This window comes from Saccopteryx bilineata, chromosome 5 (assembly GCF_036850765.1).
Source record: "Saccopteryx bilineata isolate mSacBil1 chromosome 5, mSacBil1_pri_phased_curated, whole genome shotgun sequence".
In the NCBI taxonomy this organism is placed as follows: domain Eukaryota; kingdom Metazoa; phylum Chordata; class Mammalia; order Chiroptera; family Emballonuridae; genus Saccopteryx; species Saccopteryx bilineata.
In genome coordinates, this window is record NC_089494.1 from 264,351,184 (window position 1) to 264,377,779 (window position 26,596).

General features: G+C 51.8%; 1 protein-coding gene across 4 annotated transcripts in view; it reads right to left on the reverse strand.

Moving 5' to 3' along the window:
• Nucleotides 1–26,596, reverse strand: part of HTT (huntingtin) — a 128,859-nt gene that overhangs the window by 47,423 nt on the left and 54,840 nt on the right. For all 4 annotated transcript variants that reach the window (XM_066280426.1, XM_066280424.1, XM_066280425.1 and 1 more), the window contains 14 exons: nucleotides 25,683–25,803; nucleotides 23,158–23,234; nucleotides 22,039–22,190; nucleotides 20,438–20,640; nucleotides 16,418–16,544; nucleotides 14,137–14,264; nucleotides 12,526–12,636; nucleotides 11,268–11,345; nucleotides 10,669–10,892; nucleotides 8,703–8,781; nucleotides 8,427–8,588; nucleotides 4,819–4,874; nucleotides 3,729–3,877; nucleotides 1,639–1,775 (listed from right to left, as the gene is read on the reverse strand). In XM_066280426.1, the coding sequence (XP_066136523.1) occupies nucleotides 1,639–1,775; nucleotides 3,729–3,877; nucleotides 4,819–4,874; nucleotides 8,427–8,588; nucleotides 8,703–8,781; nucleotides 10,669–10,892; nucleotides 11,268–11,345; nucleotides 12,526–12,636; nucleotides 14,137–14,264; nucleotides 16,418–16,544; nucleotides 20,438–20,640; nucleotides 22,039–22,190; nucleotides 23,158–23,234; nucleotides 25,683–25,803 (1,804 nt within the window). The remainder of the gene's footprint in view (nucleotides 1–1,638; nucleotides 1,776–3,728; nucleotides 3,878–4,818; nucleotides 4,875–8,426; nucleotides 8,589–8,702; nucleotides 8,782–10,668; nucleotides 10,893–11,267; nucleotides 11,346–12,525; nucleotides 12,637–14,136; nucleotides 14,265–16,417; nucleotides 16,545–20,437; nucleotides 20,641–22,038; nucleotides 22,191–23,157; nucleotides 23,235–25,682; nucleotides 25,804–26,596) is intronic.

The following is a 26,596-nucleotide window of genomic DNA, read 5'->3' on the forward strand; positions in this document are numbered from 1 at the left end:
GTCTGCACCCTTGTTATTTCGTGGGAGTTCATAGCCAGAGACAAGGCACAAAAAGAAAACCAAACTTACATCAACCTTTGGCAAAACCCACACCCAGTCCTGACTAAACACCTGTAGCCACCTCGTGGCCTTGTGGACACTGATGGCAACTGTGTTCCCTGCAAAAGTCTTCTGCTGGATAGCGCTGACATTCGGCAGAGTGACCGTGCTTGAGCACAACCTCGCCGGTGACCATTTCTCGACAGAGGTATCTAACGGCCTGCGGTTGTAAGGTGTATGGGCACACAGCCGACCCCTGGTGAATATCCTAACAGTTTTACCCACAAAGCAGACATGAGTTGCAACAAGCCACATGGCCTGCAAAGCTAAACATATTTGTCATCTGCTTGTCTACAGAAAACAAGGGAGTAAACAAAGAAAAGGTTTGCCAACATGGTCTATTAAACATAACTGCTATAAAGACAAAGACAGGCTGACTGGTGGAGACACAGTGGACAGAGCGTTTGCCTGGGACACTTACATCCCAGGTTCGAAACCCTGAGATTGCTGGCTTGAGCACAGGCTCATTCAGCTTGCATGCAGTGTCAATGGCTTGAGTGGTGTGGGATTGTCAACATGACCCCATGGTCACTGGTTTGAGCCCCCCAGCAAGGCATGTATGATAAGCAATCAGTGAAAAACTAAAATGATGCTACTACAAGTTGATGCTTCTTATCTCTCCCCTTCCTGTCTCTCTTTCTCTTGCTCTAAAAAAAGACACAGACATACCCATGGAAGCCCCCTGTCTACAGAGCCACCCCAGCGCCCCTTTCCACACTGTGCCTGTGCTGCATGAGAAAATATCTGCATGGGACCGAACCCCTGCCCGTGACCAGCCCGCTCTCTCTGCATGGGACCGACCCCCCTGCCCGTGACCAGCCCGCCCTCTCTGTTCTGACATGTGACCGACCCCCCTGCCCGTGACCGGCCCACCCTCTCTGCTCTGACAAACCAGGCCGCAGCTGACCCGCGCTCTCCAGGCTCCCACCAACCCAGCGCTTGCCCAGTCGGGCTGACTCACAACCTCGCTGCGGCAGTTGTACTATTATCGTAATTACAGGATTCAGTTGAACAGCTGGGCGTTTAAGTATTATTACTTAAATTAACCCAAGTGAGACTGCACAGAGAAAAGTGTTCTGTGAGAAACACTTCTGCCTTCATCAAGGTTCAAAGACAGAGGAAAAGGAAGTACAAAGTGAGTGAGGGCTAAGCTGCCGGACAAACCAAAAGGGAGGAGTCACGGAGAAGCCAGGTGTCTGCATGTAACTCGTCTCAAACTACCTGACATTCTTGCTCCACCTCAAGGAAAACTAACCCAGAATCAGCTCAAAGAAACAGAGTGACACTGTCCAGTAATTATTTCTGGTCCTTGTTTTAGAAAGGAGGGCCTGGCCGTGCACCCCACTCTGACAGATGTGACCGCGGCCAGTGTCGGGCTGTGGTGCCACGTCACTGACAGACCTCTACGGACCGCCCTCTCCTGACATCTGCCCCGCCGAGCACCCAGGCTGGCACAAAGCCACAGGCAGACAGCGGCCCCGTGGCACCCCCCGGACCTGCACGGACGACGGAGGACAGGGCGGCCCTCGCTGCCCGCACCTGGTGGTACTGGATGAGTCTCAGCAGCATCGACACCACCACCTCCTTCTGGGTCTCCAGCTCCTTCCCCGCATCGGCTTTGTTGGTCCCTCTTAACACGAAGAGGTCGTGGACTATGGGCTGCAGAGCCGGGATGGCTGCGGGGACACAAGTCTGCACTGAGAAGCCATGGAGTGACGCTGACATCTGCAACACGGTGTTCAACACCTCCAGACGGTTTCAAAAAGGAAATACAGGAAGCCCTAATCCATACGCGGTTATGATAAGGGACAAATCAGGCTTATTGATCATTGTGACATTATCAGTACACCACTGGGAAGATCACTGATCTTTCTCGGACACTTAAATGGGAATTTTGCAAAATCTTTTAAAAAAACAAAAAAACCTAGGCTTTCTGTGACATAATATCACTCCTGACAAAGAAGAGACACAAATCCAAAACTAAAACTCAGAATAATAAAACCTTCCCAGTAACTGAAGTAACAACCTATATTTATACATAACCTACTTAAAGGTTTTTCTGAAAAAAGACAAATACTTCTTTGGGCCCTGGCTGGTTGACTCAGTGGTAGAGCGTCAGCCCAGTATGTGGAAGTCCTGGATTCGATTCCCAGTCAGGGCACACAGAAGTGACCATCTGCTTCTCCATCCCTCCTCTTCCCTCTCTCTCTTTTCTCCTGCAGCTATGGCTCAAATGATTAGAGCAAAGTTGGCCCCGGATACTGAGAATGGCTCATGGCCTCGGCCTCAGGTGCTAAAAATAGTTTGGTTACCAAGCAACAGAGATATGGCCCAGCTGGGCAGAGCATCACCTGGTAGGGGTTTGCCAGGGGGGTCCCCATCAGGGCACATGTGAGAGTCTGTCTCTGTCTCCTTGCCTCTCACTTAATAAGGAAATATATATATATATATATAATATATATTTCTTAGGAAATATTTCCTCCAAGTGTTAGACTTCTATGTCATCATCAGTAATTAAACTGAGGTTTTTCTTTTTTCCCTAAGTTTCTTCTTTGTCTGAACAGCAGCCAAATTCTTTCACAACACTACATGAATAAACTCTAAGAAATGCCTCACTGGGAAGGGTGCTGCCCAATCATGTCACCAAGATCAAGGCACACTGTCACACCTAGTGACACCCGTGGGCATGCTTATCTAGTGACACACACACATGCATATACTCACACTGGTGTACATACAGAGGCACACCAGCCTTGTGTGCACACAGAGCACACAGTTAGTGACTAGTGACATGTACACACAGGCATGCCCACCTCATGACCAGTGACACACACTCACCCTGGAGACACACACCAGCACACACACTGACTTCCCACAGATGACAGCTTTCCTGCAGAAAGCAGTGGGGTTTGGCTGCACGTTTATTTTCTATCCACAGACCCTCTAATGCTGGACACCTGACGTCCCTCTATTGGACATTTGCACCATCCACTATGTCCAGTGACCCTGTGTCCATCCATGTAGCACGGCATTTTTGCTGAGCCATGAATTCTGGGCCCGCGAGGCCATGCGAGTGGGGACACGGAGGTGGGCCCCTGCCGCTTGCTTGGTCCCCTGCTGCCCTGCAAGCACACTGACAGACAGCACATGGTGGTGCAGCGCCACCCTCGCGTCTGGGTTTGCGCAGGCGTCAGAAGTGTCCCTGTCAAAGTGCAGAAGCCTAAGGTTCCTGACTACAGCCAGAGAGGAGTCAGAAGAGAATGCTGAAGACCAAAGCTCAAAGATTTTAGCTGGTTCTTAAAACCGCACCGCCTTGTTCTACAGGGGGGAACGGGCTGCTTAAGCAGCCCCCCCTTACTCTGGGGCCTTTACAGAAGCTCCTGTACAATCCCTGATGGACAGAGGGTCCTGACCCGAGGCCACTGTGCCTAATGCAGCAGGAGCTGGACTTCTACATTCCCTGTGTCATGTGGACAGGCCCTGTCTGCACCTCACAGCAGCTCAGTGTCTACACTTCACCTGAGTAAGCGCAACGCCCTCTCCACACACACAAGCACACGTGTACACACACACAGCGCCCATAAAGCATGGAGCAGTGCGGGCAACCCGTGACACCGCCGTCCCGTTACCGTGCGTCACGGCCTTCCTCCCGCTCGCCATGATGCCATCACAGAGTTGAATGATTTTGGGAATCCCAATAATCTGTTTTGAATGATAGCGTTCATAAGACAGGAGTACCAGGAAGAAAAAGATGTTTGGAATAATCGCCTCCGATTCCCTAGAAACAAAAACACCCATTTAGACACTTCCCTTTTAAAGTAAGATACACGATCAATAAAAACTACAGTACATCACTCAAAGCGCAGTGAGAGCTCGCACACAGGGAGCCCTGGCAATCTATCCCAGTCCCGTCTGGGGTGGGATGCCTGTCCGTCTGAGGAGCCTGCGCTCAGCAGGGCTACACGAGAGTGCAGAAAGCACACCAGCACGGGGCCACCGCTCGGGTCCTGAGCTCCCTCCCGCTCCTGCGCTCAGCAGGGCAACACGAGAGTGCAGAAAGCACACCAGCACGGGGCCACCGCTCGGGTCCTGAGCTCCTTCCCGCTCCTGCACTCTGCAGGAGCAGACACTGAGGCCCACGGAGGAAAGGTGACTGCCTCACGTCAACAGTCAGGGTGCTGCAGGATTAGAGTAAGAACCGGGGCCTCCAGGCCCCAGGGACTCTCAAGACACGCTCCTCTGCACTGCCTCCCAAACTACTTAGTAAGCAGTGCAGACTCTAAAGCATTTTCATTTTCAATAGTTACACACCTGTACGCACAGGAGAAGGTAGTAAACCTTCCTGTCTAGCAAGGAAAGTGCACAACAATTACCTTTACTAGTGTCAACTGTACCTAAGAAAACATTTTCTTTAGGATTAAAAATTACCGTTGTACCAGATGAGATTTCATTTAGCAACCTTGTATAATAATTAACACACTTTGAAACCCAAAATGAGAACTGGCATCTATGATTACCAGATGCAGAACAGCTTCTAAACAAGTCTTCAGATACTTATTAATTTCTAAGGGAAACAAAATGCATGGCACGTTAATCTGACTGCCATTCAAAAATACCTAGCAAAGATACCTAACAATCCTTTAAAGTATGTTCATGTTAATAATCTAAGTGACCCGGACTCAGGTAACAAGGACATGCAAAGTTACAACACACTGCTACCTGAACTGGCCCACTTCAATGTATTCAAACTGCTTCAGCACGAATCCAATAAACACCTGCATCAGGAAAGAAACTTCACGTCAATAATCAGTGTGCCAAGAGGGCTATTTTTCTCCCTCCCTACTTGTGTGAATTTATTTTTATTTATTTATTTATTTTATTTTTTTGTATTTTTCTGAAGCTGGAAATGGGGAGACACAGTCAGACAGACTCCCGCATGCGCCCGAACTGGATCCACCCAGCACGCCCACCAGGGGCGATGCTCTGCCCCTCCGGGGCGTCGCTCCGCCACGACCAGAGCCACTCTAGCGCCTGGGGCAGAGGCCAAGGAGCCATCCCCAGCACCCGGGCCCACTTTGCTCCAATGGAGCCTAGGCTGCGGGAGGGGAAGAGAGAGACAGAGAGGAAGGAGGGGGGGGTGGAGAAGCAGATGGGCGCTTCTCCTATGTGCCCTGGCTGGGAATCAAACCCGGGTCCCCCGCACGCCAGGTCGATGCTCTACCGCTGAGCCAGCTGGCCAGGGCCTACTTGTGTGAATTTATAACAGGTTTCCTGACGGCTGACCCATTTCTAGTGTATAAGAACTCAAACGTATTCTACTGACAGCCTGGGTCAGTTCAGGACCCACCCTTCCAGAAACCTCTTTCAACACCATCACTGAGCACTGGGGTGGAACTCTTGGGAAGCACAAACCCCAGGAGACGTCAGGCAGTACCCGGAAGACACACGCGGGACCCTGGTTCAGAGTGAGGAGCCCCACGCTGGAGGTGCTGACAGGTGACCGACAGCCCAGGGCAGACGCAGAACATCAGGCCTGTGTGAGAACCGCCTGTGCGTCCTGCTCAATTCTGCGCCCCGTCAGCGCCCTCGCCCCTGAACATGGGGACGGAGCTTCACGTCAGCTGCTTCCCCAGCTCAATTCTGCGCCCCGTCAGAGCCCTCACCCCTGAACATGGAGATGGAGCTTCACGTCAGCTGCTTCCCCGCGGCCTGGCGTGACACCCACCCGCAGCAGGTGCTCAGTGAACCATGTGAAGTGCGCTCGGCGGTCCACCGGCTCTAGATTTCCTTCCTGTTCAAACTGTCACTGCACTGAATCCTGAGAACTGGGGAGTGGAACTGAGTAATACACACAAGGAAAACCAGCGAGAGGGAGAAGATTGCGTGGCAGAAACCCCAAGACCCCAAGTCAGGGTGGGGGGACTTGGCTGTGGTGGCCGAAGGGGAAAGGGCTGGGGCCCCCTGGGGCCCAGAGGGACTCAGCACGTCTGCCGAGAAGCACGGCCCGGAAGATCCTCAGGGTGGCCTCCCTCCATGTTTATGGATCAAGTGGAGGGTTTAGAAAGACAAGAAAGCAACATAAACTGTACCACCTTTAAGAACAGGCTCTACATAGAACAACTAAAGAAAGAGTTTGATGAAAGTCAAGTCTATCTGAGAGGTCTACACCAGCGTGGGCAGCTGTTTATGCTCCTTGTCTCCCAGGGAGAGTCCTGAGAGACTAGCCTCTGATACAGGGACATCTGTTCTAGCTGCAGAAAGTCAGAATTGGGAAGTGGGGAGTGGGGACAGGCAGGCCAGAGCTCTGACACGTCCTCACTGGCATGGATCAAGCCAGCGGCCTTGGCTTCCCCTCAGAGTGGCTCTGGCTATGAGCCCCGGGCCTCCTCCCAGGAAGCCCCACGAGCCCTGCTCTGTCCTCAAGCTCCTGTCCCGAGCCCTACACGCCTTGGCTGCCCCTCAGAGTGGCTCTGGCTATGAGCCCCGGGCCTCCTCCCAGGAAGCCCCACGAGCCCTGCTCTGTCCTCAAGCTCCTGTCCCGAGCCCTACACGCCTTGGCTGCCCGGTCCACCACTTCAGACAAGGGCTTCACCTCCCAGGAGAGAGAATGACAGCTCAAACCAACCCCTCAAAAGTATCGCCTACAAAGAAGAAAATGGTGCTTTTGAATGACATTCCGCTAACTGGAGCAGAAGAAAGAGTGAGCAGGCGCCCCTGCTGTCCCCTGCCCCGTGTAACAGCTCCCAGGCTGGCTCTGGGGAAGTCAGCACCTTGACCATGCTTCCTGGTTTCTCCTGAAGGAACAGACCCTTTACGGCAGGGGTTGGGAACCTATGGCTCGCAAGCCAGATGTGGCTCTTTTGATGGCTGCATCTGGCTTGCAGGCAAATCTTTAATGAAAATAATAATGTTAAAAATATAAAACATTTGGCCCTGGCCAGTTGGCTCAGTGGTAGAGCGTCGGCCTGGCGAACAGAAGTCCCGGGTTCGATTCCCGGCCAGGGCACATAGGAGAAGCGCCCATCTGCTTCTCCACCCCTCCCCCCTCTCCTTCCTCTCTCTCTCTCTCTCTTCCCCTTCCGCAGCCAAGGCTCCATTGGAGCAAAGATGGCCCGGGCGCTGGGGATGGTTCCTTGGCCTCTGCCCCAGGCGCTAGAGTGGCTCTGGTCGCAACAGAGCGACGCCCCAGAGGGGCAGAGCATCGCCACCTGGTGGGCAGAGCGTCGCCCCCTGGTGGGTGTGCCGGGTGGATCCCGGTCAGGCGCATGCGGGAGTCTGTCTGACTGTCTCTCCCCATTTCCAGCTTCAGGGGGGAAAAAAAAAAAAATATATATATATATATATATATATATGTATATATATATATATATATAAAAACATTCTCATGTATTACAATCCATTCATTTCCTACCACTCATGTTCATGGTTGTGGGTGGCTGGAGCCAATCACAGCTGTCCTCCGGGACAACACCAAATTTTTGTTGGATAATGCGTAATGTACACGGGTTGTTGTATGGCTCTCACGGAATTACATTTTAAGACATGTGGCTTTCATGGCTCTCTCAGCCAAAAAGGTTTCCGACCCCTGCTTTAGGGTGTCAGTGTCTATGTCTAGGGAGAGAACTGTAGTATTTCTAACTTAAAAAATGTCCTACCTCACATAGGCAAGATCATAGCCCAACAACGAAGCCACATTTTGATGACTTAAAGGCAACTTTCTCTGTAGTGAATTTACTGGCATAAACCTCGGTTTAAGAGAATTCACACTGGGAAGTGACACAACTGGCCAGTCGCATACCCATAGCAGCTACGTGAGGAAGGCCCAGCAGCTGAGCCCCCTGGTGAGACTGAGATCAGCCAGGGACGCAGGGGCTCCTGGGACCAGGGATCAGTGACTCCTTAGAGCACCTTACTTGTTATAAGGTGAGCTTACAGTCAAGAGCTTCAGACTGGGTATCATAACTGGCAGTCTGTTTAAAGTAAGTCTCTGGATCTTGTAAAAGTGGCCCCCAAAACAATAACTCTTAATTATATCTCACAATTTCAATTCAAACTTATCTTGTAGTGGGGGAGGGTGTGCACAGGAAGAACCTCTGGTGGATGTGAAAAGGGGCCGAGGGTCACCCTAAGAGCCCAGCATGGATGGGCACACCTGGGGTGGGGGTGGGCTGCAGGCCAGTACGCCCCAGGCCCTCCGTATGGCCAGCCACAACCGGTGAGACACAGGTGGTGGGGAAGACAAGCGTGCACGCCTTTCAGGGAGGCAGTCTCCATGTCTGTCTGAAGTTGCGAATGCGCCCCGCAGCTGAGAGACCAGAGTAACCAACCTGGTCTGAGTCCAGGAGGCAGTAGTTCACCCGTAACTGAACCAGCTGCGCCAGCAAGTCCAGAACCTGCTTCTGCAGCTGCACAGACGTGGAGGTCGTGTACTGCTTCAACGCCTTTATGACCAGTGGCTCGAACAGACGAATGTGATTGTGAATAGCGTTCTACGAAAGAGAAAAACAGAACCCAGGAGTGAGTCCTCCAGCAGCCAGCTGGCGGGTGCCGGGCCCGGTCCCCCCCCCCCCCCGCCCGGCCGTCACCTGCCGGCTCCTGATTACCTTGTCTGCACGGTTCTTTGTGACACTCGTGAGGTTTGTCTTCAGCTGGGTGGACACTTTCTGGAGGACATCAAACCACCTGCCAAGGGAAAAAGGGCGAGGGAACAATGCCCTTCGATATCCCGCCGCAAGCTGAGCAAGCCCAAGTGGCACGCACGCACGCACACACGCTCACAGCACCGCCAGGGTGGAAAGAATGCACAGCCACACTCTTCCTTTAATGAAGGTGACTAGATGACACCGAGTCACAGCTGAGTGAGCAGAACCCTCAGATAGCACCTGCCACCTCAGGACACAGACTGCTCAGCCCCACAGGCCTGAGGGGACAGCCATGGCAAGACCAGGGACGCAGGAGCTATCACTTCACTTCCTTGGAAAGCACTGTAACTACCTACATCAGTTACACTATTTTCTTTGTAAAAACTGCATATGAAAGGACAGTACCACACACCCTCACACACGCTTTATTTATGCCCTCGTTGTTTCAGGGTTTGCAGAGCCTGCTCCTGAGACGGGGACATGAAGGAAGTGTGTCCCCAAGGGAAAGCTCGGGTCACGCCTTTCCCCTGGTTCCTAACTCGGGCATTCTAACTGTAGCTGACTTACCACTGTATCCATAAAAGGGAAAAAAAGGCATTCCACAGATACTACACAGAGTAGTAACCAAATATCTGCTCATAATTATGGTAATTTAAAAAACACCTACTCTAGTTCAGGCATTAAAAATATAACCATCAATCTAAGTAAAAAAAATTTTTAGCCATCAAGTTACAGAATAGAAATACTATCCAACGCTGCCCTCTGGTCCTCAAATGCCTCTGCACACTACAGCACCGTCCACACGGAAGCGTCCGCTCATTTAGGTGTCTACCCACAAAGTGCGCAGACAGGCATCGGCTGCTGCAGGAAAGTGCAGGGCAGCACGGGGCAGCCCACGCCTCCACACGGGAGGACATCACGCGCAGGGGAGCACGGGGACGGCCACGCCTCCACACGGGAGGACATCACGCGCAGGGGGGGGAGCACAGGGACAGCCCACGCCTCCACACGGGAGGACATCAGGCGCAGGGGAGCACGGGGACAGCCCACACCTCCACACGGGAGGACATCACACACAGGGGAGGGAGCACGGGGACAGCCCACGCCTCCACACGGGAGGACATCACGCGCAGGGGAGGGAGCACGGGGACAGCCCACGCCTCCACACGGGAGGACATCAGGCGCAGGGGAGGGAGCACGGGGACAACCCACGCCTCCACACGGGAGGACATCAGGCGCAGGGGAGGGAGCACGGGGACAGCCCACGCCTCCACACGGGAGGACATCAGGCGCAGGGAAGGGAGCACGGGGACAGCCCACGCCTCCACACGGGAGGACATCAGGCGCAGGGGAGGGAGCACGGGGACAGCCCACGCCTCCACACGGGAGGACATCAGGCGCAGGGGAGGGAGCACGGGGACAGCCCACGCCTCCACACGGGAGGACATCACGCACAGGGGAGGGAGCACGGGGACAGCCCACGCCTCCACACGGGAGGACATCACGCACAGGGGAGGGAGCACGGGGACAGCCCACGCCTCCACACGGGAGGACATCACGCACAGGGGAGGGAGCACGGGGACAGCCCACGCCTCCACACGGGAGGACATCAGGCACAGGGGAGGGAGCACGGGGACAGCCCACGCCTCCACACGGGAGGACATCACGCACAGGTGCCGGCCTGCAGCCGGCAGTGAGGCTGGCTGCTCACTCTCCCTCGACCCCTGGCCTGCCCCTCTGAGGGCACCAGCCCCAGGACCCCTCGCTCACCAGGCCACACACTCCTCTGAGCACCTCTGTAGCAACCATATGTCCTAGGGTTCTTTGAACAAAACAGGCTCTTAGAAGATGTTGGTTACTATCTTTCCGTATTTCCCCCACAGACCACGCCCGACCGAGTGCCCCGGAGGGACAGGTGCACAGTTACCCCGAGGTGTCATGGTCCTGCTCCGCCTGCACCATGTTCCGCAGGCTGGCATCGGCCAGTGCCTGGGTGAAGTGGGTGTAGGGAGCCATGAAGCAGTAGTGGTACAGGCCTGGCCGCACGCTGGATGAGCCAAGGCGCTGGGCTCGGCCCTGAGACTTGCTGGGGTTGGACGATAAGCCATCAAACTGGGAGGCCAAGTTTGTCCCAAAGAGAGTCTTCAACAACTAGAGAGAGAACAAAGCCACTAACATGTCACTCAACGCAGCACGAGCCACACGCCCACACCAACAACACAGCCATCCAAGAGGACAGGGTGGGTGAGCACAGGTGCAGACAGGAGATTCCTGGGGAGAATAGCCGTCACGCCCCTGAGACCGCTGCTGGGAGGGACTGTGTCCACCTTCAGGGACCACCCTCACAGTGACGGTCCCTCTGTGGCCGTAAATGAGACCGCGCATCCTAACACCTAGAGGACACGAAGACTCTGCCCTGCCCGCTCACAGGCCTCCTCCTCTGGGACACACCACAACACCCCCTTCCAAGTGACAGGCAGCGTGACATCACTGCACCTGGAGTGATGGCCTGGGAACCCGTCCTACCTGCTGGACGCAGACCGTCGTCATCATTGGCTCCCGGCTGAAGCAGGACTTCAAGTAGCCCAGGATCTCCTCAACACACTGTGGGAGGAAGCGGTGAGATGTCAGGAGAGGGACGTCCTCTCGTGGTGACGCCCAGACTGACCTCTCCTAACAGACGCAAACAAGCACACGGACGCTCAGTTAACAAATGCTCGCGGGAAGCGACCCCCTCCCAGGGACCACTGCAGGCGCAGGGAACACAAAGTCGCAAACAGAGTCCAGAGGACGTTTGCTGGCACCACGGTCAGGGAGGAGAATGAACAGAGAGAAGACTGTGTGCAGACACAAGCGTAGACAGGGTGGCCGGGCAGGCCTCACCGAGGGGGCGACATCACGACACCTCTGACAAGTTTCACTGAGGGGACAGTAATTGAGTATCAACAGAAGAAAACACTAGCTGTTAGAAACAAGCGTATGCACTTGACGTGACAACCGGAAAACAGCACAGGAGTAGCCGAGAAGAAATACCACGTGTCCGATGACTAAACCCAGGCAAGCTCTCATGCACATCAAGAGAAAGATTGAAGGAAAAAAAAAAAGAGAGAAAGATTGAGATGTGAAGACAAGCGAACGTCACTAGGTATCTATCCTGCATTTCACTTACAGAGACACATGTTTAAAGGGGTTTCTCTGTATCTCCCTTTGAAATTCAGCCAAAAATAAGATGCCAGACAGATGGATACAAACAACAAAGCCAAGCCAGCAAAACGCCGTCGACAGCCTCTGGGTCGTGCACACACGTGGCACGGGCAGGCACCGCACAGCACTCTGTGCTCCCCTATGCGTCTGAACATGTCCTTACAGGATGGGGCGCAGGGGAACGCTGGACGTGGAGCCCAAGTCTCCTCTGCTGCTTCCCGGGGCACCAAGGGGCTCGCTGCGCACCCTTGCCAGGTCTGCCGCTGCCCTTCCCACTTGCGACGGTCAAATAAGACACTAAAGAACTCCGCAGCACAGTGCAAACCCACCCACCCACTCTCTAGACTAACGTGGACCTAAGCTAATGTACAGGAAGTAACTGAAAACAGGGTACAACCTGAACCCCCAACCTGAGGCTGAGACAGATCAGATTCGGGTGCAGTGACAGAAGCCCCTCCCCAAGCTGTGACCGCTTCCTGACTGTGCTGGGAGGGCCAGAGCCCACCCCCGGAGGCACTGGGCCCACGGTGCGTATCAGGTGTGCCGGCTACGGCTCAAGGAGATGACACGAAACCCGGACCTTCCCGATGTCGTGCAGCGTTGCCAACTCCAGAATCTGAGACAGCACGTCCAGGGCAGAGCGCAGAAAGCCCCCGAACTTCTCCGTGCTGTTCTGAAGATCCAAGGTGACCTGGAGGAGGTGGAGGAGAAGACAGGCTTACTGCACGTCACATGGGCTCGTCTGAGACACTGGCCGTCTGGGGTGCTCCTTCCTGTCTGCCGTCTGCTTCCAGTGCTGGGAAGTCCCCGGGAAGGAGACTGCGCTTCCAGGAAGTGACAGAAAACCGCTCTCCTTCAAAGGCACTTTCCAATTTATACTGACTCCACCAACAGAAATAACTCTTAACCTTCTGTGGTAACGGAAAAATACTTAAATGTCCATTGTAACCAATACCTGATAAGCAGCATATGAAAAAACATAAAATGCACGTCCTGCTCCATATACATAAGGATCCCTGGGCAAAATCATTATCAAATTCACACTCAGCCTTTCAGTCTGGCTACAACAAAATATTATATTAGTCTTGATAAGTATTAAGATTCTAAAGGCCTCAGCTTAATTAAATTATGAAGCACCTCCCCCATGAAATAAACCAAGAGAATGTGGGTCAGGTCTGAAAATATAATCCAGTATTGTAAGAACAAGGTCAAGGGGGAAGACATTGACCGTGAAAATAAAAATTGGCAAAAACCTTGTAAAAGTGCTACAATACACAGAAAGTTGCTCAGTGAAATGAAACCAAGAACCAACAATGAACCAGGAAAACAGTTAAGACCCACACAGGAGGAAAATACAAGGGGACCCAACCCTGCGACCACCCCCGTGTCACCCTGAGGTGACAAGCCAAGAAGGAGGGGAGCTCCAGGAGTGACAGCAGCACAGACCGGGACTGGGGGTGGCAGAGGAAAGGCCTACCTTCAGGAGGCACTGGGGGGAAGGACCCACCTTTGAGTTGGTGGGACGGGGTGGAGGGAGCGCGTTAAGATCAAAGGGTTCTGGCCCTGGCCGGCTGGCTCAGTGGTAGAGCGTCAGCCTGGCGTGCAGGAGTCCTGGGTTCAATTCCCGGCCAGGGCACACAGGAGAAGTGACCATCTTCTTCTCCAGCCCCCCTCTTTCCTCTCTGTCTCTCTCTTCCCCTCCTGCAGCCAGGGCTCCATTGGAGCCAAGTTGGCCGGGGCGCTGAGGATGGCTCTATGGCCTCTGGTTGCAATAGAGCGACGCCCCAGATGGGCAGAGCATCGCCCCCTGGTGGGCATGCCGGGTGGATCCCGGTTGGGTGCATGCGGGAGTCTGTCTGACTGCTTTCCCATTTCCAACTTCAGAAAAATACAAAAAAAGAAAAAGAAAAAAAAAAATCAAAGGGTTCTGAGGAGAGCTGAACAAGGACCTGGAGGCTGCCATAAGTAAGGATAAAAAACAGCCTTGGGAGAGATGCCTGGCAGTAAATGCTAACCGGAGAATAAAGAGAAAGAAAAGAAAAGAAAAAAAAAAAAAAACAAAAACAGCCTTGGGAAAAAAATAACTGTAACTCAGGTTCCCCTGTACGTACAAGCTATGACCCTGAGGGAGAACATCAGGCACCCATGAGACACCTGGGTATGTTGCACACGTTTTTAAGAGCAGTGGTACCTTGTAGTTGGCGTGAGTAGCTTTCAGAACATCATGCAACTTGAGGTATGAAGGAAGGTGGTAGAAACTCCCCAGCGATGAGGATTTATTTGCTGTGACAGGTCCTGAGGCATCTGATTGTCGAGGAGCTTTAAAGAAAAACACATAAAAAAAGTTAAAATCAAATGTAAACATTTGCTAAGTTTTAAAAAAAGACTAAACTTGGCATGCCTGACCAGTCGTGGAGCAGTGGACAGAGCATCAACCTGGGACACTGAGGTCCTGGTTCGAAACCCCAAGGTTGCTGGCATGAGAGCTGGCTCATCAGTTCAAGTGTGGACTTGCCAAGTTGACTGAGGGGTCACCGGCTTGAGCACGGGGTCATCAACATGATCCCAAGGTTGCTGGTTTGAGCAAGGGGTCACTGGCTCCGCTTGAGCCCTTCCCCCCACCCCTCCATCAAGGCACATAGGAGAAGCAATCAATGAACTACTAAAGTGAAGCAACTACGAGTTAATGCTTCTCATCTCTTTCCTCTCTCTTACACAAAATTTAAAAAAAAGATCACCAACAATAATAATTTTTTTTTTGTATTTTTCTGAAGTTGGAAACGAGGAGGCAGTCAGACAGACTCCCGCACGCGCCCAACCGGGATCCACCTGGCACACCCACCAGGGGGCGATGCTCTGCCCATCTGGGGTGTTGCTCTGTTGCAACTAGAGCCATTCTAGCGCCTGAGGCAGAGGCCATGGAGCCATCCTCAGCGCCTGGGCCCACTTTGCTCCAATGGAGCCTTGGCTGCAGGAAGGGAAGAGAGAGACAGAGAGGAAGGAGAGGGGGAGGGGTGGAGAAGCAGATGGGTGCTTCTCCTGTGTGCCCTGGCTGGAAATCGAACCCGGGACTCCTGCATGCCAGGCCAATGCTCTAACACTGAGCCAACCAGCCAGGGCCAACAATAATAAATTTTTAAAGTATTCTAGTAAAATAAAATCCAAACTTTTCTCTGACTTTTGATTAATTAGAAATAATGAAAAAAAGACTAATAAACATAAGTAGAATCTGGGTACCTCTCAAAGAACAATAAAATATAAGAACAAACAAGAAAAGCGTCGTGACGCTCTTGTTCACTTGTCTTGATCTGGACGCCTGTCTAAAATTGGAGGAGCAACTCATTCAACGGCTATGGGCCAATTACAATGACACAAGCTCTCAGAGTCCGAGGCTGCCAGTGGCAGGACGGGGCTCACCCACAGCAAGTTAGGTCATCAATATGGGACGTGCGAACACGCTCTGACAACTGTACAAAGGACACACATCATCATTAAAGCAGTATTGATGTTTAAATGCCAGGCACTACATAAACTGCTCAAGCTTTAAAGAGTTTTGACTTGGAGTCCTCCGTTTATTAGTCATCAGAAAGACGAGCAGCCAATATTGGTAATTGCCTCTGTGACGTTCTGAAGCTTTCCAGCTGGTAAACCGTTCCGCAGAGCTGCCGTCAGCCATCCCTTAGGAAGCAGCAGCTTCAGAGCCCTTAGGTACAGACTTCCCCAGCAGAATGCACAGGCGGGTGCTGAGCGGCCCCTCTCACCGGGACAGGGAGCCCACGGTCACCCGGTGTGCCTGGCAAGCACAGACTGCGGAACTGTGGTCAGTGAACCTCTGGCCCTGCAGCTCCAAGACTCCCCGGGGTGTAGCAGCCCCTCCAAGCAGCTGTGAATGTTCCCGGTCCCTCTCACTCAGACGACTGTTTCCCTTCCTCATCCCCCGGTGGGCACTCCCCACTGCAGATTTCCCATTTCCCACTCCAGAACCCTCCCGAATCACCTCCCCTCCAGGACCTCTGTTCCCAGCCATCCCCCCTCCTCACTTAACACCAGGACCGTGTCCACTCTGTAGGGAGGGGAAGGTCAACACAGGAAGGGAGCAGCCAATGCGGCTCCTGGCTGCGGGCTTGGCTTGGCTTGGTTTGGCACGGCACAGCCAAGCACGGCCCGGCCCGGCCCAGCCTGGCACGGCACGGCATGGCCCAGCATGGCAGGTTTGGCTCAGCGTGGCACAGCACAGCAGTAAGTGACACTGAGAGCTGGTTAAGACCAAGTGTGGTCTGTGTGCGCTCCGTAATTAACATGCACTATCTGAAACCACACCTGGGAAACCACTTCTCTGGCTTTACTGCTGTGCATTTCATTTCCAAAAAGTACCAAGTAAGACGCTAACTTTGAGGTGAACATGGTACACTCTGAATTTCTGTGACACAGACGATGTCCCACATCCCCTTCTTCCCGTTGCCATGTCATACCTGGACTGGCCTCACTGCCCTTCTTGGGGCTCAGCGGTGCAGATGCCTGCTCGCCTGGTTCCTTCTCCTTCCCCTTCCGTCGGATGGGACTCAGAGAAGGGGGGTTCGTGAGGGACGGCAAGGCTGCCTGAAAGAGAATGGGTATCTGGGAGCCCAGCCAGTACAGAAACTGCAATCTATAGCATATGCTTTTACATGTGTTGAAAAGAATCAACCCGTATGTTTCCTCTTCGAATCCCCATTTTCAGAGCTCAGAAACTGTACATACCCTGTGTACTTCTTTCAGCCCACACGACAACCACACACTTGGGCGGTAGCCGAACTTGCTGACAGGTTAAATGTGAGGTATGGAAGGGGTCCCCAAAGCCCTAGGCCCGTCACCTCCAAGACCAGCAAACCGAGCGCAGTCCCGGAGCCACGACACCGCAGAGGGTGTGAGGCCGTGTTTTAACCTCTGTCTCCCAGCAGAGGGGAGGAGCTCAGAGCAGAAGTAACCTATCTGAGGTCCCAGCTGATGGGCAGCAGAGCTAGAGCTGAACGGACTACAGAGTGCCAGGCTCTCACACCACCAGAGACCATCGGCACGGGCAGAGTGAAGGTGACAGAGACTGGACGGCGGCCTCAGCTCCACTGCCCATTGGCAATCTCAGAGAAGTCACTGTCCACACCGAGCCTGGTCTGCACAGCAGGTGAATGGCTGTAGCTGGGGAGGACTGAGGCAGCAGGAAGGAACACAGAGCAGTGCAGAGGCTGGTGCCCTGGGAACACACAGACACTGTGTGTACGGCTCCATCTACATGAATGCTGGAACAGGCACACCCACAGAAACAAAAGGAGGCTCCTGGTTGCCTGAAGCCAGGGGCACGGGAGGGTTGAGGGGTGACAGCTAAAGGGCACAGTGTTCTTTTCTGGGTTCTAAAACTGACAGTGGCGATGGCCAAACAATTCTGTGGGCACCCTGAAACAAACTGAACCGTGCACTTTAAGTGGGGAGTTACATGGTACGTGAATTATGCTCTAATTGTACCGTATGTCAATAATGCTGTTTAAAAAAATAGAGGGAACTACAGTCATCCAAAGGAGAGCCCCCATCCACCTAGACCAGAAAAGCAGCAGTGAACATGAAGAAAACCATGTGTGTGCACATGGACATGTGCATGTACACATATCTGTGCATGTACGTAAGTGTGCAAGATATAAAGTTCAGCACAGGGAATGTCAATAATATTGTAATAACTATCCATGGTGCTAGGTGGGTACTAAACTTATCACTGGTCACTTCATAAATTATATAAATGTCTAATCACTGTACTGTACACCTGAAACTAACATGATGTTGAATGTCAACTGTACCTCAAAAAAATAATAATTTAAGAAAAGTCCAGTCCCTCCGTCACAGTGACATGGCAGGTGTGCAGCTGCCAGATGCTAGTGTCCCGGCTGACACGTTGCCAGGTCACAGGAAGCTGTCCCGGACAGCACTGGCCCAGAGCAGGAAGCAGGACAGAGCCTGGGAAGCACGTGGTAGCCTGAAGACCGAGCCCAGAAAGCGCCTGAAGTAGCGAGGCCATGGTCACCGAGGTGGCCCGGGAGATGAGAGCAGCACGCATCGCAGGACGGGATGCAGTGTGCAGGGGGCAGAGGGAGAGGAGACAGGGCCAGGGTCACCGAGGCGGCCCGGGAGATGAGAGCAGCACACATCGCAGGACGGGACGCAGTGTGCAGGGGGCAGAGGGAGAGGAGACAGGGCCAGGGTCACCGAGGCGGCCCGGGAGACGAGAGCAGCACACATCGCAGGACGGGACGCAGTGTGCAGGGGGGCAGAGGGAGAGGAGACAGGGCCAGGGTCACCGAGGCGGCCCGGGAGATGAGAGCAGCACACATCGCAGGACGGGACGCAGTGTGCAGGGGGGCAGAGGGAGAGGAGACAGGGCCAGGGTCACCGAGGCGGCCCGGGAGATGAGAGCAGCACACATCGCAGGACGGGACGCAGTGTGCAGGGGGGCAGAGGGAGAGAAGACAGGGCCAGGGTCACCGAGGCGGCCCGGGAGACGAGAGCAGCACGCATCGCAGGACGGGACGCAGTGTGCAGGGGGGCAGAGGGAGAGGAGACAGGGCCAGGGGCGCCCACACCACGGGAAGCCTGACCCGGCAAGAAGAGCTGCGTGGACAGTGGTGGCAGGAATCAGACCTGCAGTGCCTAGGGACTAGGTGGCCAGCCAGAGCAAGGGACAAAGGCCAGGCAAAGAGCCTCCCAGAGGGGGCCAGAGTCAGAGCGGTGGCTGCCCTTAGGGGAATGGCAGACAGGACTGCTCAGGGGCGTGCGTAGTGTCGGGAGCCGATCCACTAGTGCTGGCTAACAAGGTCACAGCAGAAGAAGATCCACAACTGCTGGTTGACAAAGTCACAGCAGAAGAAGACCAATGGCTGCTGGTTGATAAAGTCACTGCAGTGAAGACTAACAGCTGCAGGTTGACAAAGTCACCGCAAAGGAAAGGCACAACGATACTTCCCCCTTTAGACTTTTTTGAATTAATCTGGCCTTATATCCCCCCTTTTCTGGGTGTGTGCTATCATTTATGGCACAGGGATAATAGTACCGTGCTTTGCCTGTAGATTCATAGTAATTTCTTTGGAAATGAGACAGAGGGTGTGAGTTCCACAGAAAAGCCTGTAAGCCCCTTGAACTGGGCTCATAGACATAAGAGGCTGGCTATGATATCCCTCATAAAGGGTTAAGTTGGTAGGAGAACTTCTTCTTATTAATCATGTTAGAAAGAATAGATTGTGACTTATGAATAGGTAGGAAACAGTAACTATACACAGAGCACCTTTCAGCCTTCACTTAATTCATCACTTTTCCTCCCTAGCCTTCTCATGTGGTAGAGTAAAGAAACTTTCCTTTCTTCTTGCATACCTGACCTGCAGGTGGTGGAACACTCTGAGAAAAGTAAAGTTAGAACTTAATTAGTGTATGAATATAGTAATAAATAAAATTTGATTAGACAATAGCATCATAGGTAAGGTAGAGTTGTTATTCAGTACTGACCTTTTGGAAGTTTGTATCAATATTGTTATTGCTGTTCAAGTTATTGTATAATTGTACTTTGAATGACTTACAGTTTATAGAAATGAATTAACTGTTACCTAGAAAATGTAACCATAGTGAAACAAAAACAATGATTAATCAATGTATTCTGAATACCATGTGATTGTAACTTAGTGTGTGTGCATAAAAGGAAAGCTAGACCAGCATTTGGCGGAGATGCCTGGCAGTAAATGCTAACTGGAGAATAAAGAGAAAGAAAAGAATTCGGCTCTCTCACTCGATTCATGCCGACGCCGTCTCTTCCTGTGGGACCCCTGGATTCCCCCCGGGGCTGGACCCCGGCAGCGTAGGAGGGAGAGGCAGCGGGGCAGCCAGCGGAGCCCCTGAGGTCAGACCAGTCTGCCTGGGATGGAGGGACCGAGAGGAAGACACAGGCAAGGGGGGATAACCAGATGTCATTAGGAGTGTACTGATCTCAAGTCCACAGGGCAAAGAGTTTGCTGTTTTTTTTGAAGTTGATTTTATTGAACTGCACTTCCCAGAGAAGCTAAACTATCTGCCAACATTTCAGGAGAGAGCGAATGTGTCAATACGCCAGCACTTCACATCCTGCTTTCTCAGCGAATGCTAAAAGCCTAAGAACAAAGGCAGCCTTTCCCCGAGAGGTGACAGTATTCAAGATGACACCAAAAGGGGTCTGGGTTGGATGATCACATTTTGTGTTAAATTCAGTGTCACAACAGGAGCAAGTCTGTCTGTTTAAAGCGGAAGAGAGCAGGGAGGGGACAGAGGGTCAGCAGACACAGGCGAGCTGAGCAGCCCCTCACTCAGACACAAGGTTACCTTCACTGCGGGCCCAGGAGACACAAGGTTACCTTCACTGCGGGCCCAGGAGACACAAGGTTACCTTCACTGCGGGCCCAGGAGACACAAGGTTACCTTCACTGCGGGCCCAGGAGACACAAGGTTACCTTCACTGCGGGCCCAGGAGCCACCTCGTCCAGCACGTGCGCACAGATGTTGAGCACCTTCAGCAGGTGGGAGAAGAGCTGGTCCACCATGGGCACCAGAGTCCGGTCACCCAGAGCTGGCCACGCCTCTTCCTGCTTGATGGCTGCCGGGCTGCCCTCTTCCTCAGCAGTCCAAGAACTTCTCAGAGACCTGGGGGCACTGGCTGCAATATAGGCACCTGCGTCAGCTCCTAGCTCCACCGTGTGTGGAGAGCAAATGGCTTAGGAAACATACCACTCAGACCCACTCACATGGACATCTCCACCTGATGATAATCAACTGATACCTCAAGTTCAATAGGGGATTGACATTCCCCCCCCAAAAAAAGTTTCCTATTTCCATGACTGTCACCATCACACATCCCCCAGGATGTGACAGTCACCCTGGGCCCCTCCTTCATCTCTACAACTGAAGTTCAAGTGGGGACCCAGGCCGCTCTCCCACCTCCTTCATTCTCCTCTCCCTCCTCTCCCCCTCCCTCTCTCGCTTCTTCCCCCCCTCTCTCCCTCCCTCTCTCTCTTCTTCCCTTTCTCTCTCTCCCTCCCTCTTCTTCCCTCTCTCCCTCTCCCTCCCTCTCCCTCTCTCTCCCTCACTCCCTCTCTTTCTCTTCTTCCCTCTCTCCCTCCCTCTCTCTCTCTCTTCTTCCCTCTCTCTCTCCCTCCCTCACTCCCTCTCTCTCTTTCTCCCTCCCTCTCTCTCTCCCTCTTTCTCTCCCCCCCCTCCTTCCCTTGGTGACAGTATGAACCTCCCGCATTTCCCCACTTTCTCCTCCAGCCCACACTCAGGTCAGACTGGTCATCTTTCTAAAACATGGGGGCAGGAAAACACAGGGTCACAGTTGTGAGGACAGAACACAGGTGTGACTGTTGTATTTATTACTAACACTACTGTTGCCCACCCATGCCAATCCGATGGTTGGTCCCTGTCGTGACCTCTTCAGTGAACTCCCACAGCAAGCAATATAAGTCTCCCTCCCCCAGATGGAGACTGGTGACACCCACACCACTGATTTCCACGGTCTCTCTCGCTCCTAGTCACATTCTCAACCCTACTCCTTGTCCTCACGTGTGACATCCAAAATGACATCCAGTTCTCAATGTCACACCACTTTTCATGTCTCCATGCCTTGGCATGCTGTGCCCTCCATCCGGTGTGCCTTTCCTGCCAGCTCATAAGTCCCGCTTCCTGTCCCAAGCCCCAAAGGACAGCAAACACAGCCACTCTGTGCCACCACTGTACTTCAGTCTCCCGTGTCTCCCCTAATTGACACTGACTTGAGGACAGAGCCCACACATGATACTCCCCGCCCCCCGCCCCCGCGCTGGTGCTGGGACAGTGCCTGGCCCATGCGCCCCCACAACGGGTCTGGCTGTAGCTGAGGGAGGCCTGGACTGGGAAGGCTCAGCTAGAACACTGCACACAGACCTCTGCCTGCAGCACACACGTCTGCCGTCGCCGTGGAGGCCGGGCAGTGCTCTCCCTCCACGTGCACACGACACCCACCCGCAGAAGGAAACCAAGAGCTCCCGTCCAGGGCCTCTGCTCGGCTCAGTCCCCATACCTGCAAGCAAGTTCCCCGCCAAGATCAGAGCGTCCTGATGGGCGGAGAGGTCCAGCGGGAACCAGGCTGACGAGAGCAGGGTGAGGACCACGGTGGCCATGCCAACGGTGCAGCTCTTCCTGGACTCCTCGGAGGTGCTCAGCGGGGGCGCCCTGGGGGCACGCAGGGCCAGGTCAAATTACAGAAAAGTCTTAAAGCTAACAGTTTTGCTTTTCCTCCTGAGCCAAGAGGAAGGCAGGTCACCGTACATTTTACACCAGCTCATAAAGAAAACTTACCACTAACTAACATCTCTCCTATAAACCACAGCTCCGTGAAAACCATTTCAGAAACGAGAACAGGTAGCCAATCTGATTAAAAGTATTACCACTGTTTATTTTGATAACTTTCTAACTTCCTTTAACGTTTGGGTTAGCACATTTTACTCAGTGCCAAAGTCAAATGCTGGACCTATGACCGGAGACTAACTGCCCGGCACTCGCTGGCAGAGGAAATCACCCTTCTGGACAGGACGACGCAATCCGGGTCAGCAGATGCCGCTGGGCCTGGCGCTGACACACCCGTGAAATCTGCACATTTAGTTCCCACAGTGACGGCGACTAGGACCAGCCAGCGTAAAAGAAGCTTACTCACTCCTTACTGCTGAAGACCCAAAATTACTCCGCAGGAGCCACTGGGCCCCCAGCGAAGCATCATTTTAAATGAAAACTGCTGGTGCAGCTCCTGACCCTCACTCCTAGGGTTTACGGTTTTACATGACAATCACATTTGATTTCAAACAAAAAAAAGTTGTTAAATTTTTAATACATATTGAATAATTCTAAAGAGAAGCAAGCCAATTTAGAAGTCTTTGGCTGGCATATACAGTTCTCGTAAACGCCCCCCCCCCCCCCAACGCTGGAGAGCGAGCGTCTGACGTCCGCTCATTACAGCCAGCTCGGCATTTCCCGGAAGCGCCCACCGCCCGTTCCCACACAGCTAACAACAGAACAAGCGTCCATCGAGGATTTTTCCAACAGGCCAAGCTAATAAAGCACTTAAGAAAAGAAAGACAGGATCCCGATAATTGTGTTTGTGCCATATAACTATAGACAGCCACAGGGCAAGACACGTACTTACCCACAATGCCAACCTAAACTCCAAATGCAAACTGGAAAGGCAGTTGAAAGAAGACACAAAGCTTCACAGCATCCGAACTAAAGAGAGAAATAAGGCAATCACACCCAAACACCAGAAGGCATTTAGTAAATCAAACCTCCTCTGACCCTTTACAAAAAGCACAGTGGAGATCTGGGTTGAAGGCTGGGATGCCTGGCCAGTGCGGCACAGGCCCTTCTGCCGAGAGCTGCGATCACCCTGTGCCGCCACCTCTGCCCGCAACGCCCTCCCCACCCCACGCCCACTCTGCTCCAGCTGGTTAACGTCCACCCCCCAACCAGACGGCAAGAACCACAAGGGCAGGATCCTCTGTCTTTATCAAGCCTAAAACAGTGCCCGACACATGGAGGTCACAATAAATACAAAAAAGTTACGCTTATGATGTTTTTGAACAAATCAATGGAAGACTAATAAGCTACAGAGTCCAAACAACCTTGAAGTCTGAAAGGCAGGTATGGACTTACTGACACAGCTTAGTCATAACTGTTTTCCACAACATGGAAGCGTTTCTTCTGCCACATAAAATCAATGACAAGGTTTGACTTGGTAACCAGCAAATTAACACTACTTTTGTATAATACCTTTTTATGATTATAATAAAAGTTACAGCTGGGTCCTGGCCAGGTTGCTCAGTGGAGAGAACAGTGTCTTGATGTATCGAAGTTGGGGGTTCAATCCCTGGTCAGGGCACGTGTAAGAAGCAACCAATGAGTGCACAACTAAATGGAACTAAAAGGAACAAACTGATGCTTCCCTCTCTCACTCTCTCCCCCTCTCAATCAAATCAATGGAAAAAATTTTAGAAAGTTGTACTTGTTTTAGAAAATTTGTGAGTAATAAACGTAAAACAAAATTCCTTCAAACTAAAATTAATTTTGGCAGTATTCTGCCAGTCCTTCTCGAGTATGTGAGAAATGAATTTACGTAAATATTATTTATTGTCACCGAGATCTGACTACACACAAGCATACAGTTTTATTGTGCCATTTTCCACTCAATATTATAATTCAGGTAATTTCTTTGTGTGTGTGTGTGTGAGAGAGTGAGAGAGAGAGAGAGAGAGAGAGAGAGAGAGAGAGAGTCAGAGGGACAAACAGGAAGGGAGAGAGATGAGAAGCATCAATTCTTCATTGTGGTACCTTAGTTGTTCATTGATTGATTTCTCCTATGTGCCTTGACCAGGGCGGCTACAACAGACCAAATGACCCCTTGCTCAAGCTGGTGAGCTTTTGCTCAAACGAGATGACCCCGTGCTCAAGCTGGCGACCTCGGGGTCTCGAACCTGGGTCCTCCACGTCCCACCCAGTCTGATGCTCTATCCACTGCACCACTGCCTGGTCTGGTCAGGCTTAACTCAGGTAATTTCTCTCCGTACTGTTAAAAATTCTCCAAGCATCAAAATAATAGGTATGTAATAAATAAACTACCATAGTCTGACCTGTGGTGGCGCAGTGGATAAAGCGTTGACCTGGAATGCTGAGGTTACCGGTTCAAAACCCTGGGCTTGCCTGGTCAAGGCATATATGGAGTTGATGCTTCCTGCTCCTCCCCCCTTTCTCTCTCTCTCTCTCTCTCTCTCACTCTAACTCTCTCTCCTCTCTAAAATGAATAAATAAATAAATAAATAAAATAAAATAAATAAACTACCATATACACTGAGTTTAGTCATAATCAGAACTTAATCATTCTTGGAGGCTAGGATATTAATAGTTTGTTTCCAATTTGAGCATCACAATGATAAAAAGTTACATTATGCAAAAATTTTTGTTGGCATTGTTTTAAAGATTTTATTTATTGATTTTAGACAGAGGAGAAAAAAGCAGGGGGGAGGAGCAGGCAGCATCAACTTGTAGTTTCTTCTCATAGGTGCCTTGACTGGGCAAGCCTGGGGTTTCAAACCAGCAACCTCGGCGTTCTAGATTGACACCTTATCCACTGTATCACCACGGGTCAGGCAGTATTTCTGATTTTGATATATATTACAAAGTCACTGAGTCAATTATATTAGAAGCAGTTTAAACTTCTGATTACCAATTCAGATTATTTTTACTTTTCTGTCCTCTTTTATTGTCTATTTTTTTTAATAGCTAGCATTTTTTAAAAGATTTTATTTACTGATTTTAGAAAAAGTAGAGTGAGAAAAAGAGGAGCAGGAAGCATCAAACTCATAATAGTTGCTTCTCATATGTGCCTTGACCAGGCAAGTCCTGGGCTTCGAACCAGCGACCTCACCATTGCAAGTTGATGCTCTATCTGCTGTGCCACCACAGGTCAGGCAGTAGGGCTGAATGTTTTTACGACTATTTGTTACTTTAACAATCAGAAAAAAAGTTGTCTACATTCCTATTGGAATAAACCAAGACTTTATTCAAGGAAACACAAATCTTAGTAAGCCCCACATACAGAGTCTAATACATCATCTTTAAGAACTGACCTTACAAACTACTGAACACTAATTTCATTAAGACCAACCAGAGGAGACTCACTGTGAGCGCCCGTGTGGTGGACGTGATGAGCTGCTGAGACACCGCTGCGACCGCTCTGGAGAGGTTATTCTCCATGGTTACGTCCGTTATGCTTGGTAGTAAATTATAGCCTCTATATATTCTGATAAGAAAAAGATGAAAACTTAAAACCTACTGTTAAAGCTTATGACACTTCAAAATTCAACTGGCTTTTTACAGTTTAAGATTAAAAGCCACAAAACGTTAAAGTAGCCTTGGCTTACACATTAAAGAAAGACTGGAAATAAATTGGCCACTATACTATAAAAATGGCTGAAACGACCCCTGCCTCCCTCCGGGCTGCCCTGACGCCTTCGCCGTGGGCCTGGACAACACTCTCCTCACCATGGCCTCGCCTGCAACCCCCCCCCATGTCCTGGGTCCCCATTTTTCAAACTCCAAGTGAAAAGAAATCTGACATGAAGCTACTCCTGGTTCCAACAAAAGAAAGTCGTCCTCCCACGGGACCACTGGCCCCATCCCACTCACCATCCACGGCTTGTAGCAACTCAGACCCTCCCTGTAGCCACAACACACAGGAATCCCAACTCTCTGACTCTACGAACGAAGCCCCAACAGGCCAGTGTTCGATGCACTTCTGCACAGTGTCCTATCCACGGAAGCGCTCAACAACACACTAGGAGAAGGCTGTTCTCTGCTGACATCAATTCTGTAACAGCGGACAGCAAAGCTACAGACGCAGCACCACAGTGGCCCTAGTGTTCACACGGACCATGGCTGAAGGTCAAGGCCAGCCTGGGTTCGGAACTGGGAGAGTTCTCAAAGTTCACAGTTAATAACCAATTTTAATGAAACTCTATCTGTGGGCACCTAACATACATATTCTGAAATGACATTTAGAAAAAGCGACTCCCTAAGCTTAACAATTCCTTGTA